Here is a 16,109-nt window from a genome sequence, read left to right as displayed (position 1 = left end):
TGGCATCAATAAAAACAAGATTGGGGTTGTTTAATCTCCTGTTTCTATGCTGAGCAGGATACTCAGCCCGCACATTCAACTGTTGCTTCAGCCTTCGGTGCATCTGCCACGCGGATCGAGAGAGACTCGCATCAGCGGCCGGAAAAAGTTGGCTTCTTACTCAAGCGTCATGGTATTCCTTGCAAAGCCTTGGTCCATTGAAACCCGGATATGGATATCTTGAAGTCCCTTCACAGTGCCGATGACTTCCCACGTCCCGTTCCGGTGGTCAAACCACTCGTCACTCAATATTTGAATTGAGCGGAACAGGGTTGACTGGCCAAGGAGATCTCCAGCTATTGAATGAGTTGAGGTACCAGAATAGAACTGAGAACTGTAAGTGTCCAAACATGCCTGAAGCTTTCCAGTTAAATGTTAGGTGTGTCCTGACAATAGAATATTCAATGGCTTTGCTTGACTGATATCATCTTTTAGTGACATGATATACCACATGCATGTGAAGGTACATATGCACTTGCTGACCCGTCAAAAGATGAGGAAGCCTCTGTGTCGCGGCCACCTTGGATTGTTTTCTATCGCTATCTGCGCTATCCAATGTAGACAAAATAAGGTGTGACTTGGGACCTTGCAATGGGCACACGCAATCCTTCGGACTGGGCTCTTGTGTGCTAACTATTTCTGCTTGATGACATGGATTGTCTTGCCTAGTATGAGCTTGTAGATCTGTAATCGAATCTCCAACGGTCGCTCCACCAGGAAGAGGCTTTCCTAGATGTCTGTATCTCCATTCTGGAAGGTCGGCGCCTGTCTGCTGGTGACTCTTTTGGTGAGGAGATGTGGATGAATAGATTCAAGAAGTTAATGCATATTGGAGTCGACTCAAATTTCCCTGAATCACTTCCAACTAAAGACTCTTGTATACGATGAAGAATGGCTGAAATCAAGAGCGTAGGCTGCCCTTAATGAAGGCCTGGAGTGTCATGTATAGTGGCGTGCCTCCTTGGTGTAGCAGAGGGAGGTTGATCACTTGGAGAAAATGGCACAACTCCAGCCACATATTGATACCGATATGGGATATTGTAGGGACGATCATATCCGGAGGACCGGAACTGATGGGATGTCAAAGCTTCTGCTCCGAGTTGATCCCGAGTAAATAAATGAACCGTCTATGTTCAAGATAGATAGGACAGACTTGATACAACTGCGGGAAATTCCTCAGTTGATATTAATATGGTTCCATTCCTTTCTTGCTCCCTTTCTTCCTGCGATCCTTCTCCACCGGTTCTAACAGAAGGAGATAGAACAATCAGTGCCTGCGACCAAGGAAAAGTAATTTCGCAGTCATGTCATGTCTTGCTCGAGATCTTAATGCTTGATGCTTACTGCTTACCCAACAATTGGATGCGCACATTCGAGCACATTCTGACTAACACAGCATGCTGATGATGTCATCCCAACACTCTGGATGGTTGCATTCGATGTCCATGACAATAGTGATCATACAACACAACGGGCCGGGCTAGGTCTTTGGGACGGAAATGCCGGAACTCAATCACTCTCTCACTCTGAGTCTGAATAAATGCCGGTTGGATATCTGCACCCCCCACTAGCCTTCTCTCTTCATCCGACTCCAAGGAGAAGAAGAGCACCGCATCACAAAACACCATGGAGGTGATACTACCAAGCTGGCTGCCCTTATCAATATACGCATGGCTTGTTCAGCAGGTCGCCTTTCATGCCGCTGGACTCGCATTCGAATGGTGCGACCGTACCCACAGCATGGCCCATCTGAAGGTCCGCGATGTCGACCGCAAGTCTTACATGCAGATGCTCCCGCGTGTGTTGTTGAACCAGTGTTTCATTCTGCTTCCAAGCATGATGCTTGTACAGGCAGCAGGCTATTGTTTCGTGGGCGCAACGCACCTACATCCCGTACACTTTCTTCTGTCGCTCCCGGCAATGGCCGTCGGTCATGACGTCGTGCAATATCTCACCCATCGGTTTCTGCTTCACAATCCGAACCTGCGACTTATGCGCCTGCTGCAGCACTCGCTGCATCACTCAACAGGAGCCAGTCGGGGAATCAGTGCATGCTACATGTCCGCCCCGGACTTCTTCCTCGAGATTGTTTTGCCATATCTCGTCCCTCTTGCGCTGGTAGGCGGCGGCGGCGCAGATGTCCTCTTTCATTCTCTTGTCGCGGGGTCAGGGGCTATAGGTGGTGTCTACGAGCACTCGGGGTACGACTTTTCTGTACTGTTCTCTCCAAAAGCGAACCTCATGGGAGGGAGAGGACAGTCATCGAGCTGGACACCAAAGATTGCAGCTTTAATCCAAGATTTTGTGGACAATCGCGCTCACGGAGAACATCATTCTCGTGCAATCGTTTCATTTTCTGATGGATTTGGCAGTCCGGGGATATGCGACAGCCTTTTTGGCACGCGGTGGGATCTGGTGGCTGCGCGCCGGGCAGCAGCAGAGAAGGAGTGGCAGGCTCAACGGAGGAGACATATGACGGTGCAATGACACGCTTTTTCCTCTTCTTTTTTGATTTCTCGTCTTTACTAGCTTTTCCAATAATACAGTTCTGGCCATCCCGGGTAGACCCGGTTATTGCTTGTATACTTCTTGAGAACCTAAGGATCTCAGTACCTTGTGAATCTCGCGATCTCCTCTTGTCTTATGAAGGTCTTTGTCCTAGCTCTACAAAAACATGGAAACACGAGGGTCATATACTTGTCACGCATTTCCTTAGTCCTGTAGACTTCAAGGGTCACGAGTCGTCAGCCTCGCTGTCCATCGGGCAGCACGAAGAGTTCCGCTCATCTTATTCCGGCTGCGCATAATAGCCTTCATGTCCGGTCATCTTCCCCTTTATACCAACACTAAAGGCTATGATGAAAAGATGGCAGCCGCGGTTTCGGATGTTCCCCCTCTGACTTCTACGCAGTATCAAGAATCATGTACAAGGTTGTTCGCGCTTTTAAAAACGAAAAGGGCGCTTCATCCCAGTATGCCGCGCAGGTGGCTTTCCTAAAATATAGTCAGACAAAGCTTTTCTCGGGTTGGACGTAAACTCACATGGTTTGAAGCAATAGGAGCGAATTGATCGCCTGCAGTGGTTGGCAGATCTTTTCCCGGAATTGGTCGACTTTTCCCGCCATTTCTTCCAGTGTAAATTTGATAGTTCTTGGGATCTTCTGCTTCCAAGACTTGGTTGCCGATGGTGCGAGAGAAGGCTCGTACTGGGAGGCATACTTTGCGAACTTCTCCCAGGGTCCGCGCACATCCTCAAGTAAACTCAAAATGTCGGGAGATATATCGTCCTTTGCGTTGCTCTGGGCGTGAGTCCTCAGGTGCATCAACGTCGACCTGAAGCTTCAGAAATACTTTGCAGAAGATACAAGATTATCCTCTACGTCCAGAGCACTGCGCTCAGCTTGTCGAAGCAATCAGACTGGCGGATATTCCAGCCGAGTTGGAGAAGCAAATCAAGACTCTCCAGCAGGCAGCAGACGAGCACAGCCTCAGACAGGACGACCAGCTTCAGAACATTATCTCCATTCGTGCTGAGCTCGAACAAATGACGAGCGAGATGAAGGACGTGTTAGATGTGCTCAAGACACACGTCCGAAGCTCTCGCAACGACAGACAGCATCTGATAGGTCTAAACAACGCACATATTGGCCGGCTTACCAAGGTCCTAGAGAAAATAGAGACTAGTGAGCTTGAAAAGGCAATCAAAGATCAGCAGAAAACGATCGATGCTCTCCGCTCCTTTCTGGAAGACAAAGTATCTGCCAGTCAGAAAGAAAGCATCGAAGACAAAAGCGACGCCTCGAAATGGCCATCAGCGACAATCACGGCTGCTTACGTGGCAGCTACACTTTTCTCCAGTGTCGCCTCAATGTGCGCCACGAGAACTATCATGGTTCGCACATTTCCCGACGTTACTCAAACTCGTATCCAAGATCTTATTGAATCACGAAAGAAGTATCGAATCTCTTCCGAAGGAAGAGTCAACGTTGACACTCCGCAAGCCTCATCCGCTCTGTCTGAAGAATCGGTATCTGCTCGCAAAGCCGCCACAACATCGGATGGCAATTCGCAACACGGAAGCTGGCCTGTTTTGTATGAAAACTGGCTCTATGAATACAGAACGATGGGGTCTCCTCCTGCACCACCTCGCAGGGTGACCAGCTCCCTAGCCAAGTTCTTCAGGAACCCAGGTGCGGACTCGAGATTGTCGAAGCTTTCAGAACCATGTCCAGTGTATGATCCAGTGTTTTCCGATTCTGACGGATCCTAGAGGTGTTCCTTGACTCTACCGTAATGATGCAGGCGCTTTTGACAAACTCGTTTCCGATCGCGGGGGTCATCATGACGGGTTTGAAGCTATCAAGAGACCCCGTACTATGCTGGCGTTCAGTCGGCTGCATTGTGGTTGATTGAACCGTCATGATGCGAAGTATATATTGCCAGTGGCGTTTGCGATGCTTCTTGGATTGTTGATTGTTCATCTTATACGATTATTTGATCTATATGTCTCCATTCAGTGGGTTGCAATACGTCTACATCAACAATATGCTGCTTGATGCCATCGTATAGATTCGGCTTTCGGCGTTAGGCAATCCTCCGCTTAGCATCGGATATGATCCTGAGGCATCAATAATCGGCCTGATTTTGTTATCGCCGAAAGGGGGTCGGCGAGAAACAGCCAATCACAGCTCGGGTTCTGAGATCTGATTGAGTAATGGCCAGCCGAGGATGCCCCGAAGTGGACTAGCGTGTATCACTCCCCGCATCTTTTGCTGTCGCGGTCTCTCATTGTTGAACTCTGCTTCCGTCATATATCCAGGGTAGGGGTCAACAGTGTTAGTGGGAAGCCCAAAGAGCAAGCAATACACTGTCCGACTGTTCAACTTCAACATGGAAGGTGAAACTCTACCCCTCGCCCAATACCTCTTCAAGCGTCTGCGCCAATTGGGTGTAGACTCTATATTTGGCGTACCTGGTGACTACAATCTAACCCTTCTGGATCATGTTGTACCCTCGGGACTTAACTGGGTTGGAAATTGCAACGAGCTCAATGCAGGGTACGCTGCGGATGGATACTCCCGGATCAAAGGTACGTCCTATCCTTCCTCATACTGCCTTGACGGAGGCTGATTAGTTAGGTATCGGTGCCCTGGTGACCACCTTCGGCGTTGGCGAATTATCCGCTGTCAATGCCATCGCAGGTGCTTATGCAGAGAGAGCTCCAGTGGTGCACATTGTTGGGACTCCGGTACGCGCGTCACAGGAGTCGCGCGCAATGATCCATCACACCTTCAATGATGGCGAATACCAACGGTTCGATCGCATGCAGGAACATGTGACGGTAGCGCAAGTCAGTCTGAGTGATCACCGCACGGCGCCTGCCGAGATCGACAGAATTCTGCTGCAATGTCTGCTGCACAGTCGACCGGTGCGCATTACTATCCCTGTTGACATGGTGCCCGTGCTTGTCCCGACAGCGGGGTTCGCATCGAAGATCGAGATCCCGCCTCCCGTGCGCCAGCCGCAGGTGGAAGAGGCGGCCCTGACTGCTGTGTTGGAGAGAATTTATAACGCGAAGAAGCCCATGATTCTCGTTGACGGAGAGACAAGAGCGTTTGGTACTCTTAATGAAGTGGATCATTTCGTCAAAACGACAGGCTGGCCTACATTTACGTCCGGCTTCGGCAAGGGGTTGGTTGACGAATCTCTACCAAACGTCTATGGGGTGTATACGCCTGCCCACAAAGAGTTTGTTGACTCGTGTGATCTGGTCTTGTCTTTTGGACCACACTTCAGCAACACAAACACCTACATCTTCTTGGTGAGACCACAGGACGAGACGAGTGTCCTACTCAACCCAACCTCCGTTCAAGTCAATAAAGACATTTACCGTGACCTCCCGGTCAAGTACTTCATTCAGCAGCTCACAGAGCGACTCGACACGTCCAAGATCCCCTCGCACCAACATAACTTGGTCCACCCCTCAGCCAAAGTACTCCCCGAAGTGTCTTCTACCGACCTGGTCACACAGACTGCCGGCTTCTGGAGACGGCTGTCACCTTTCTTCCGCTCTGGCGATATAGTACTCGGCGAAACAGGAACGCCAGGCTACGGCGCCAATGACTTTGTCCTGCCCCCGCAGACCCGTCTCTTCAAGCCAGTCACCTGGTTATCTATCGGATACATGCTTCCTGCTACGCTGGGAGCGAGCTATGCGCAGCGTGATCTGATCGCGCGAAACGAGTACCACAACCTCTCCACCGCCCGAACAATCCTCTTCATCGGCGACGGCAGCTTCCAAATGACTGTTCAAGAGCTGAGCACTATCATTCACCAGAAACTCAACGTCATCGTCTTCTTGATTAATAATGACGGCTATACCATCGAGCGATGCATCCATGGCCGGAACCAGGCGTACAACGATGTCGCCCGGTGGCGGTATCTCAAGGCCCCGGAGCTGTTCGGCGCGGATCAAGAAGGCGAGTATGCGTCGCGGACATGGGAGATTCGCACCTGGGCGGACTTCGACTCTGTGCTGAAGGATGAACAGCTTGTAAATGGCAAAGGACTGCGGATGGTGGAGGTGTTTATGGACAAGTTCGACGCGCCGGATGTGTTGATGAACTTGCTGAATGCACAGATTGCGAGGGACAATGCGCAGAGATAGGGTAGTCACATAGACTTGGAACTTATAATTCATGGCTTCTGCCCCTGTGTTGATGATGTAGGTCGCTTTGTCGGCGATAGGAGCCTCTCTCTGGGACAACCAAATTGGTTGCTTCCAGCCTGCTCCAATTCAGTTGAACCATCCTTCATGTGGGGACAAAAAAAAAGACATAAAGAGCATCCATCATAGGATGTAGAGGAACAGCATACCGGTCACGATGCCACATAAGTCCGAAGCTCATAATGTAGACCTAGTCCTGCGACCACCAAGAACGAAAGTGGGACTTATTTTTCGATCCCGGGGCCCAAGGACCAAAGCTATAACATGTACATTGATTTTTGCCTCTACAATTTCAAACACTTCTGTCGTGCAGAATTCCGTCCGTGTGATCGTAGAGTGGCGTTGCTGGCATTACGATTCAACTAGTCCGTTCTAGACTATTGCCTGCAAAACATCCAATCCATGTCTTGTTGTTTTTAGTCTTCCTCTAAACGGCCAGAATAGAACTCACTTGTCGAGCGGCCAAGGACGATTTTTGCTGTAGCCAGCAATACGTATAGCACTCCCGAAGTCGACTTTTTATATGACATCGAAACTGGGTAGCCAAACTCTAATTGCTGATATTCACGAACATAAACAAGGCCGCACTATGTCGACTGAGCAGTGACCTTCTTCCAGCTCTCCCTGGCCTTCAACCCCTCCCAATATTTCTGGAAATGCGGGTACTTTGCAATCAAGTCCGCGAATCCGAACTGTTCCACAAACACACCGTATGGCAGATGCGCCAGATCGGCAAACGTCACTTGGTCACCAGCAAGGTACTTCTGCTTGGAGAGAACCCGCTCGTAACCCTGAAGAGTCAGGTCGAGCTGCGAAAGCAGCGTCTTGACCCGCGCTTCATCGGTCTCGCCGTGGCCCTTGAGGGGCTTGAAGACCTTTTCGTAGGCGAGCTGTGATACAAAGGGATCAAAGTAGGAGAGTTCGATGGAGACGGCCTGGCATTGTCAGTGCTGGTTCAGCCTGAGTTGGGTGACTCGGACATACCTGCTGGTACAGAGCCCATGCTTTCAGATCAGACTCAAGGGGGGCAAGTTCTGTGCCTTGGCCACGGTATTTGGCAATGACGTATTGAGCAATGGCTCTGCTTTCTGTTAGACAAGAGTTAGCGCGAGTATATCGATTTTTAGCCGGGGAAATGCTACCGAAGACCTGAACGCCTGTCTCGGTGTCCTGCAGAACAGGCACTTTTCCAAACGGCTGCATTTCCAAGTAAGACTCCGTCCTTTGCTCTCCCTTGGCGAGGTCGACGCTGTGGAATTCAATGTCGACACCCTTCTCAGCGAGCGCGAGGCGCACTCGGGTCGTGCAGGTCGACCGGAGGAATCCGTAGAGCTTGAGGACCATTGTGTCTGACGGTTAGGCGTATGCTTTTTTTGATCGCAATTGAGTTTTGAGGTTGCGGTTCAGAATCTTCAAAACATAGAGGACGATGAATCCACATGTGGTCTTATATAGTGAAACGACCCTCTGTAGTGGGGCCGAAGTCGAGCGATAATGAGGTCAGATTTGAGCGTGATTAACAAGCAGAAGTAGCCTACGGAATTAATTCCGGCTCCACATCTGGTTGCTTATGGATAGTATCAATCTTCTAGTTTCGTGTGCCCCTGGTCCTTGTCCATCTGACACAATCTGCATGAGTGGTAAATAGTCAGCATGAACTATAACATAAAATACTTTAATGCGAATCCGGCTCTACTGAGCAACAAAGCTCAAATCCAGATTGAACTGCCTTGTCTAAATAAAGGAAGCAGATCTGCGGCAGGTGAATCCTGTGCCCTAGACTCAACCTCATAATCCTTTATAGAAAAAGAGACACCCAGTTTCTCACGGCTGGAACGCAACGGTGCTGTCACCTCTAGTATACTGTCTTCGAAAGTCCTCCCGTCAACGATAGGCAGAGGCCGTGGCCATGTCTGCCGATAATTTATTATTTCACCAGGCGACAATATCTTCTTAAGGAATCTCCCTTGGATGGTCATCTCAGCCATATGAGGGAATTCATCTCTTGCATGCACCAGGTCGATCATTTCAGCCAACATGATCGCCTCATTCTCATGCCACCATCCAGAAATGCACAAGGACTCGAGAGATGCAGGAAGAAGATCTACCAATCTCCTGGGGGGAAGCTGTCGATCGTGATGAAAGAAGTGAACCATTTGGAGCTGAAGAGTTTTTAATTTCCGAAACTCTCGCAGTGATCCAACCCACTGGTGCTGTCTGTCAAAACCTGCAGCATAGAATAGGAATCTGAGTCCAGACACAGTGTTTCGAGGGTATCCTTCCTTGTTTCCAGGTGGGCTATAATCGTGGCCGTCTTTTTGAACATGAATGGGCCTGGCTCGTAGTAGTATTTGAACGACTTCAGACCAGAGCAGAGTCCTATCAAGAGCTCGAATCCCGTGAGGGTGGTACTTTGCCGGAGCTCGAGATGCGTTACGTTCGACGAGCCTTTCATCTCAGAAAGCAATCGATTAAAGTCTTTGACCATCTGAGCCGAGAATCCATGCAGCGAAGGTAGGTGAAAAAGCGGCAAGATTTTTTTCAACTCGATCATACCAGCTGTTCTGCCGGTGCCTTTGAGAAGCACCTTTTCCAGTTTCCCCAGCGGGCCACTTTCCTTGAACTGCCCTTGATGCAGGGTTATTTTGTCTACTAATTTTAGGGCGTATCGGGTGCTTGCTTCTACCCAGAGCCATTCGATGGACCGCACATTTGGAAGGATGTAGAGCAGAATGGCTAGCAAGGCATCGCAATTGTCCCTATTCTGGAACTCCTTCAGCCAAGTGGTCCACCAAATATTGTAACTGACCAATTTCTCGACTTCTTTGGCAATCGTGTCATCTATTGTCGGCAAATCCTCTGAGTGGACATGTTTGTTGGAGCAGGAGATTGGTCGACCTATTATGAGGTTCTCCACGCTGAGGCAAGCCTTTCGGTGGTGCAAAAGAAAATGAATGAGCCAGCTGAGGTCTGACGTACAGTACTCGGCCAGCTGGATCGAACCAAATGTACACGGGTATACAATCTCGAACAGACGACGACAGCATCTGGCAAAACAGAAGCGGCCTTTATGACTGGTGATATGAGCGGTGATTGACAATATAATCTCTGTCGGAAATTCCTCAAGTCGTTGCAGAGGCATCACAGATACGTCACAGCAGCCATTACAATATACGAAAAGGGTGATCCATAGATATTTATATATGATCTGCTTATTTGTCGCAAGCCCAGCATGTGAAGCAAGTCGTATTCCTAAAAGTCCATCCGGAAGTGTTGCAAGCTTCGACTGCCGAGACTGGGATACCTATCTGGTGGCGGCTGTGCTCCATGTCCTCGTATTATGGTCCCTGCACAGCCTTGCTCATTCCAGTAGCATGGCTCGATCTGGTCGATTGCTCCAAGCGCAAAGCCCCGACGAGCAACTGCTGGATCAAATGATACAATAATTGGTATTGCAAGTGCTGCTACAACGGTTGGAACACCTCCTCTGCTTGGTACAACTCTCTGACACCATGTCAGTCTCCTTTATCTGACAATATACTGCAAACATTGGATATTGAACAAATGATGCAAGAGCAAGCGGTTGCCAGACTCAAGACTCTAGCTTTTGTCCTTCTTCCTATCTTGTGGGTGGCTGTGAGTTCAACCACGTTCAGTCTAGACCCGTTGTAATCATGTATAGGCCATATTCGGCATGCCACAATTGTCAATCCCCGCCATCTGTACCCTCTAGAGGCGTTTATTATCCTGGTCATCACTCTTTTGATGGTGTTCTTCCTTCTCACAATTAGGATATCCCGATCTGTCCTCCTCGTACCTGGCGTCGTGACACGGAGCCGGAAAGCCCAGAGTTCAAGAAGCCATTCCGGCTCCACGAGACGTGTCAGATAACTGATCACCTCTGGATTTATGGCCAGGGCGTACAGATTCCGGATGGTCGGTGGAACATTGCTTTGCAAAATGGCATGGGGGCTTTGAAGTATATCATCGCTAGCTGCTGGAACCCCTGCTCGGAGCCTTGCCTACGCACCTAGTCCCTCAAGATTAAAGTGTGCCGACGTCCTTGAATTGAGACTGCCTGCAGAGGGTACTTTTCTGCGCCTTAGCACTCAATACAAGATATACAAGATATGATATGCTATGTGTAAAGAGTGTATTTTAAAGCTTAGTGTTCCTAAAATCTATTTTGTCGGTAGCTGGCCGTAATAGATATGGCAAGGCAATGAGTGATCTAACTGATCTCTCTCTGAGCAGATCTTGACATGTCAAAATCAATCGAGGAAAAGTAAAAATTCCCGACTTGAGATTCATTACCCCTGAATCATGGGTCATTCTTGTTCCTGACTGAGGCCAACAGAGCGAATGAAACAGCCATCCCTTGCAGAATTGAAATTCCACCTACTCCCCGGTGGCGCAGTGGCTGAACGCTTGGATATGATTAAACATAATATTAACAAGTACTAAACAAGTATATGTATAAAAGAGCATATGTATGCTGAAATGTAACAATTATTCATCATCGGATCAGACAGTGGGCCAGTCGTTCTCCCACGTCAACTGGTTCCATCCAAACTGGTAGTCCTCGACGGCCTTGCCGATGCGCGTGTCAGCGTAGTGATAGTACAAGACAAGCCCCTTGCTTTTGTCGTTGAGAATGCCCCTGCGCACAGACGATTAGTTCATTGTTTGGCTTCTTCCCAAAGGGGTGGTGACCTACTGTCCGCCGGGACCGTAGACATAATCATGACTGGCGAGCAAAAGGGTTCCTCCACTGTTCAGGCACGAAACCCCGTCCTTGTCGACCTACGCATTATCAGCGTCAACCTTTTCCAATATCCAGAGACAAATGCGCGGTGACTTACGAATCCTCCCGTCGCCGAGGTCGACCGACAAATCGAGATATGATACTCTTCGCCCGGGGCCGGCCATGTATCATTGTACCCCAGCGCAACGCCTCCGGAGAAGGTCAAGTAGAAGTAGTTGTTGCGTTCAAACATGAATGCCGCCTCCTGGCGATGGATACCACTGGCATTGTACGCGATCTGGTGCGGCGTGGCGCCGCTCTTCACTTTGAGGCCGCTGGCCAACTCCACCTGGTACAGGTTATTCCAGTAGGAGCCAAAGTTGAGGTACTGGGTGTCGCCGACAGCGATCCAGTTGGCGTCGATGGTGTTGTAAGGGCTGGCAGAAGTGGATTCGACGCCGGTGGAGCCGTGATCGGTCCAGCTGCCGGCTTCCATGGTCTTGGAGGTCGCAACTCCAATGGCCGAGTTCTGCGAGCCGAGCGATGAAACCGCGTAGTAGAGGAAGTATGTCTCATCTCGGTAGTGGAGGTCGGGGGCCTGGAATGTCAGTGAGACATAAGTGAGGGGGGAAAGAGTCATACCCAGAGGTTGTTCTTCCCGTCTAGGTTGATGGAGGAGCCGTTGGGTAGAACATAGCCGTCGTCTGTCCATGGGCCCTCGAGGCTGTCTGCCGAGGCGATATGGATGCCTCCACCCGTTGCGAAGCGAAAGTACTTCCCGTCTGATTTACGCTGGTACAGACCAGGATCATGGGTCCAGCAGTCGCCAGAGCAGGCACCGGGGTCTGCGTAGGCGTTGACGGACGCCAGAAATAAGAAGATGAGAGAGTATAGATACATGGTGGACCTTGATCTGGTGCCTCTACTCTATACCATATTTACATCAAAAGGGTTGCACAGGAGCGGACGGCTCTATTTATGTAATTCCTGGCCCACTCAGAGCCAGAGAGAGAGAGAGGTCTTTCGGAATTTACCCCATAGTGTCAGACAGCGGACTGAGTGCAGCCATCGCAGCCTTCAGGCAATCTCCCGCAAGCCAAGAGGTCCATCATCCATGCGACCCCCTTTGTCCCGCAGATGACCGGGCGCAGACTCGGAAGTGTTGGAGCCAGCCATGCACAGTGGCCCAAGAAGTCTCCTATCGCGGGCAATGTCGTGATTCGGCCCAATGATGAGCCTGCAGCCGCAATGCCAACGCGGGAGTGGAGTAAGGCAATCAAGTCCTGGTATGGCTGACATGAGACGGGCGATGGGACGTGCTTTATGGCATTGTTGGCTAGCCGAATGAAATTCGAGGCATTGGAGGTAAAGGTTGGGACTAAGTACAATAATTTACTGAGCCTTGCCTGGTGACTGCCGATCGCGATCTGGCCAAACCCTAAGGCCACTTTATTGAGCTATGGCCATACTGATTTTGACTACTTCTGCACTGTTCAGTATTTGTCAGTTCGTGTCACCTCAGACCGCCATTCTTTTGTTCCTTAATACTATGTATCGGAGCATCTACGGGACTAGTAATGCATCCCTTGCTTGCTACCTGCATCGAGTCGAGTTGACTGTTCGGACTGGGTAAATCTCGGTCTGCAATCAAATGACATGCGTTAAGCTTCCCAGTCCATCATTTCCAAATCATATTTCTCACAAGATAGATCAAACGGTCTAGCGAGTCATGGTTGATGTGCATCATAACGGGACCAAGTGGGCCATGGGGATCGCGCAAAACGTAGTTAAGATGACATATCCTCTCCGCTCTCCAAAGAAAATGCCCATAATAAACATCATTGGATAAGATAACTCCGAGGGCACCAAAGTGAGTGGCTGTACAGAGCAAGGTCGACATTATTAGTCCCTCTTCGTGCCTTGTGGGTGGTGGCTTCAGCCATCCGAAGTCTTTTGTTCTTAACTGCTAATAGGTTTATCCCGCCAGTCTTACCATGGTCCAGAATGATGTATAGTAGTGACTGCTATAGCCATGTGTCAGCAGATATCTGGCACGCCTGACTCATTCATCGGGCCTTCTCCAACATCAGCCCAGCTATATCGTCCTGACTGCCAAGGTACTAAGGTAAACCCGCGTGCTGTGTTGTCGTCTGCAAACGACGTTGTCTTTTCTTCCGTCATTCTGACTCAAGATTGATCGACAAAAAACAAGGATCTTATCTAGGTCCATCGATCGCCTTGATCGAGTCTTCCTCGGGCATCCCAGCCAGGATCCCCGGGCTGGGTTGACAGGAAAGATCGGTTGATTATATTGTACTCTACAGTCCGTACTACTTTTGTAGGTCAATTTGGTTTGTTTTATTAACCCGAGTATAACATTGGAACACCATTGAGAATCAGTATTAACGCTCTATGTACCTCCTACGGTCAAGACAGCACAAAGGTGGAAATGCGGGGTAACTGGTCATCAAATTTGCCTTCAGCCTTGTGATACAAGCCTTGTGATCTGGTTTGAGGCTTACTTGAGTGATATCATTCAAGATGCCCTACTAGCTACTAGCTGATTGCATAATTCCTTTTTGATATGAGCACATGCCAACTCACACTGCAGGAGGAAATGCGGGGAAGGCTGAATGATCACCTTGATTCTCATCACATAGGCAATCTGCTGACAGTGTGTTCGTACATGAAGATCAGCGAGAGACAGCCGAAAGATGGTGCAATTCTAGAAAAATGCCCGGTTATCTGCCCAGGTGGAGTCTCGGTCTCAGAACGTTGATCATCTTGGATAAGTTGATATATACCGGCACGTATACGGATATCAGAATTCATCTTAGAATACTTTGTCTCTAGATTTTATGTTCCATCATTCTTCACACAATAAGCATATATCCTCTCCACTTGTCTGCATCGTACCTGAACTCGGTCCCTATCGGTTTCATTCCAGTCGAGTACCCCTCCACTGAACAGGTCCCTGACGCGTAAGCTGCCCAGTCTCGCCAATCCAACACGGATGTGATAATCCAGGGAGCGTATAGCAGAGAAGAAAGTGATCTGGCTTCGGCAGACGACCAGTGGTATCATATATCACTTTGTAGTTTTTACTAGGCGTTGAAGTTTGCTGCAGGATAACTCCGAGCCTACTTTGTGGCACGAGCCTGTATGTGTTGCTTTTCGGCATCGATAGGGTTTACTTGAACAGACGTGATGATTTTAGAGCGACAGGGAAAAGTATGGCACTGAGAGTGAACAGTGGCGTTGAAATCTCCTCGCATAGGAGACATGATCTTTCTCCTTGATGGTGATCTGCCACCAATATCGTCTCTCCTGGGTCATAGAAACATGAGAATATGGAACAAGTCATTTTCTTCCTGCCATCCCACTAGCCACGAGATACATAAAGTCTTAGGTTACTGTACAGGAGTCTCCCAAGCGATATCCAGGGTGTTCGACAGCGATAGTTCTACGCCAATGTATGTTTCTGAAACACACAGTGCCTCCAAGGCTTCCGCGGCTTTAGTAGTTGTTTATCTAGCCTAGTATCTTCACCATCGTCATTATAAAAGCTTTGCAGTCGATGCCAATTGCCAAGAAAGAAATGAGATATTAGAGCCTAAAAGATATACGAGCGGGCCAATCACGCACGACACTGCCTAGACAGTATATGAGACAGCATCACAGGTCGAATATCGCAATGAGCATTTCTAATCCTGACATGACACATCGGACTTAACGCATTTACGGTCTATCTCCATGAGGAATGCCTATAAAGCCGGCAAGGTCAGTCAAAATCGATCTTTTCAACCACATCATAAACATGGCAGCAACAAAAATCATAGTACTGATTACTGGGGGTATGTTCATCAGCTCAAAGGTGAATCCAGCTAACCACCAACAGCAAACAGCGGGATCGGTTTTGAACTTGCCGCCCAGTTAATGGCCAAAGATTCCTACCACGTCCTCATGGGCGTCCGTTCCATGCAAAAAGGCAATGCAGCCCTGGACCGGCTACAGTCCCGCAATCTACCAGGCACCCCCGAGCTGCTCCATCTCGACGTCACCGACGATGAGACTATCCACCGCGCCGCAGAGGCAGTTGAGAAAACCCACGGGAAACTCGACATCCTCGTCAACAACGCCGCCATAGTAGCCACGGCCCCAACCCTACGCCAAAAGTTGCGAGACGAGTTCGATACCAACGCGACCGGTCCGGCAGTCTTGACGGAGTACTTTGCCCCACTGCTGCAAAAGTCCACGGCGTCTCCGCGGATCATAAACATCTCCAGCGGCGCGGGCTCGATCGCCCGTCGTTTGGATCCGTCCTCGGTGTTATACAAGGTGCGAGGCATGCAGTATCGCGTGAGCAAGGCGGCGCTGCATATGATCACTGCGTGTCAGTGGGTGGAATATGGCCCTGCTATCAAGGTCTTTGCGTATGACCCTGGCTTCACGCAGTCGAATCTCAGCGTGAACAATACGGCGGAGAATGGGGCTAAGCCGGCTGCTGAGGCGGTGCGGCCGTTGATTGATGTGCTGGAGGGGAAACGGGATGATGAAGTTGGTCAGTTGTTGCATAACACGGGTGTATATCCTTGGTAA

The 16,109-nt window shown here is 49.5% G+C and overlaps 6 protein-coding genes across 6 annotated transcripts; 4 read left to right on the top strand and 2 right to left on the bottom strand.

Annotated features, from left to right (window-relative positions):
• Positions 1 to 1,665: 1,665 nt before the first annotated feature.
• On the top strand, positions 1,666 to 2,526 carry CDV56_106621 (sterol desaturase family protein; the record flags this gene model as incomplete). Its single annotated transcript, XM_026760240.1, has 1 exon — positions 1,666 to 2,526. One exon carries the CDS (start codon positions 1,666 to 1,668, stop codon positions 2,524 to 2,526), a length of 861 nt encoding a protein of 286 aa, XP_026614662.1.
• A 780-nt stretch (positions 2,527 to 3,306) lies between these two features.
• CDV56_106509 (uncharacterized protein) lies at positions 3,307 to 4,309 on the top strand (the record flags this gene model as incomplete). Its single annotated transcript, XM_026760128.1, has 2 exons — positions 3,307 to 3,344; positions 3,385 to 4,309. The coding sequence occupies 2 exons, from the start codon at positions 3,307 to 3,309 to the stop codon at positions 4,307 to 4,309; spliced, it is 963 nt and encodes a 320-aa protein (XP_026614661.1).
• A 620-nt stretch (positions 4,310 to 4,929) lies between these two features.
• On the top strand, positions 4,930 to 6,706 carry CDV56_106361 (alpha-keto acid decarboxylase family protein; the record flags this gene model as incomplete). Its single annotated transcript, XM_026759980.1, has 2 exons — positions 4,930 to 5,128; positions 5,178 to 6,706. The coding sequence occupies 2 exons, from the start codon at positions 4,930 to 4,932 to the stop codon at positions 6,704 to 6,706; spliced, it is 1,728 nt and encodes a 575-aa protein (XP_026614660.1).
• Positions 6,707 to 7,353: 647 nt separating this feature from the next.
• Positions 7,354 to 8,110, bottom strand: CDV56_106266 (glutathione S-transferase family protein; the record flags this gene model as incomplete). The annotated part of the gene is made up of 2 exons (XM_026759885.1): positions 7,354 to 7,701; positions 7,751 to 8,110. The coding sequence occupies 2 exons, from the start codon at positions 8,108 to 8,110 to the stop codon at positions 7,354 to 7,356; spliced, it is 708 nt and encodes a 235-aa protein (XP_026614659.1).
• Positions 8,111 to 8,939: 829 nt separating this feature from the next.
• On the bottom strand, positions 8,940 to 12,410 carry CDV56_105985 (arabinan endo-1,5-alpha-L-arabinosidase; the record flags this gene model as incomplete). The annotated part of the gene is made up of 6 exons (XM_026759604.1): positions 8,940 to 9,607; positions 10,584 to 10,788; positions 11,297 to 11,426; positions 11,484 to 11,569; positions 11,629 to 12,108; positions 12,153 to 12,410. 6 exons carry the CDS (start codon positions 12,408 to 12,410, stop codon positions 8,940 to 8,942), a joined length of 1,827 nt encoding a protein of 608 aa, XP_026614658.1.
• A 2,917-nt stretch (positions 12,411 to 15,327) lies between these two features.
• Positions 15,328 to 16,109, top strand: CDV56_105728 (uncharacterized protein; the record flags this gene model as incomplete). The annotated part of the gene is made up of 2 exons (XM_026759347.1): positions 15,328 to 15,364; positions 15,409 to 16,109. The coding sequence occupies 2 exons, from the start codon at positions 15,328 to 15,330 to the stop codon at positions 16,107 to 16,109; spliced, it is 738 nt and encodes a 245-aa protein (XP_026614657.1).

This window comes from Aspergillus thermomutatus (genome assembly GCF_002237265.1).
Source record: "Aspergillus thermomutatus strain HMR AF 39 chromosome Unknown NODE_88, whole genome shotgun sequence".
Classification (NCBI taxonomy): domain Eukaryota; kingdom Fungi; phylum Ascomycota; class Eurotiomycetes; order Eurotiales; family Aspergillaceae; genus Aspergillus; species Aspergillus thermomutatus.
The sequence above is the reverse complement of the archived record's forward strand: the minus strand, read 5'-3'. Positions and strand labels throughout refer to the sequence as shown.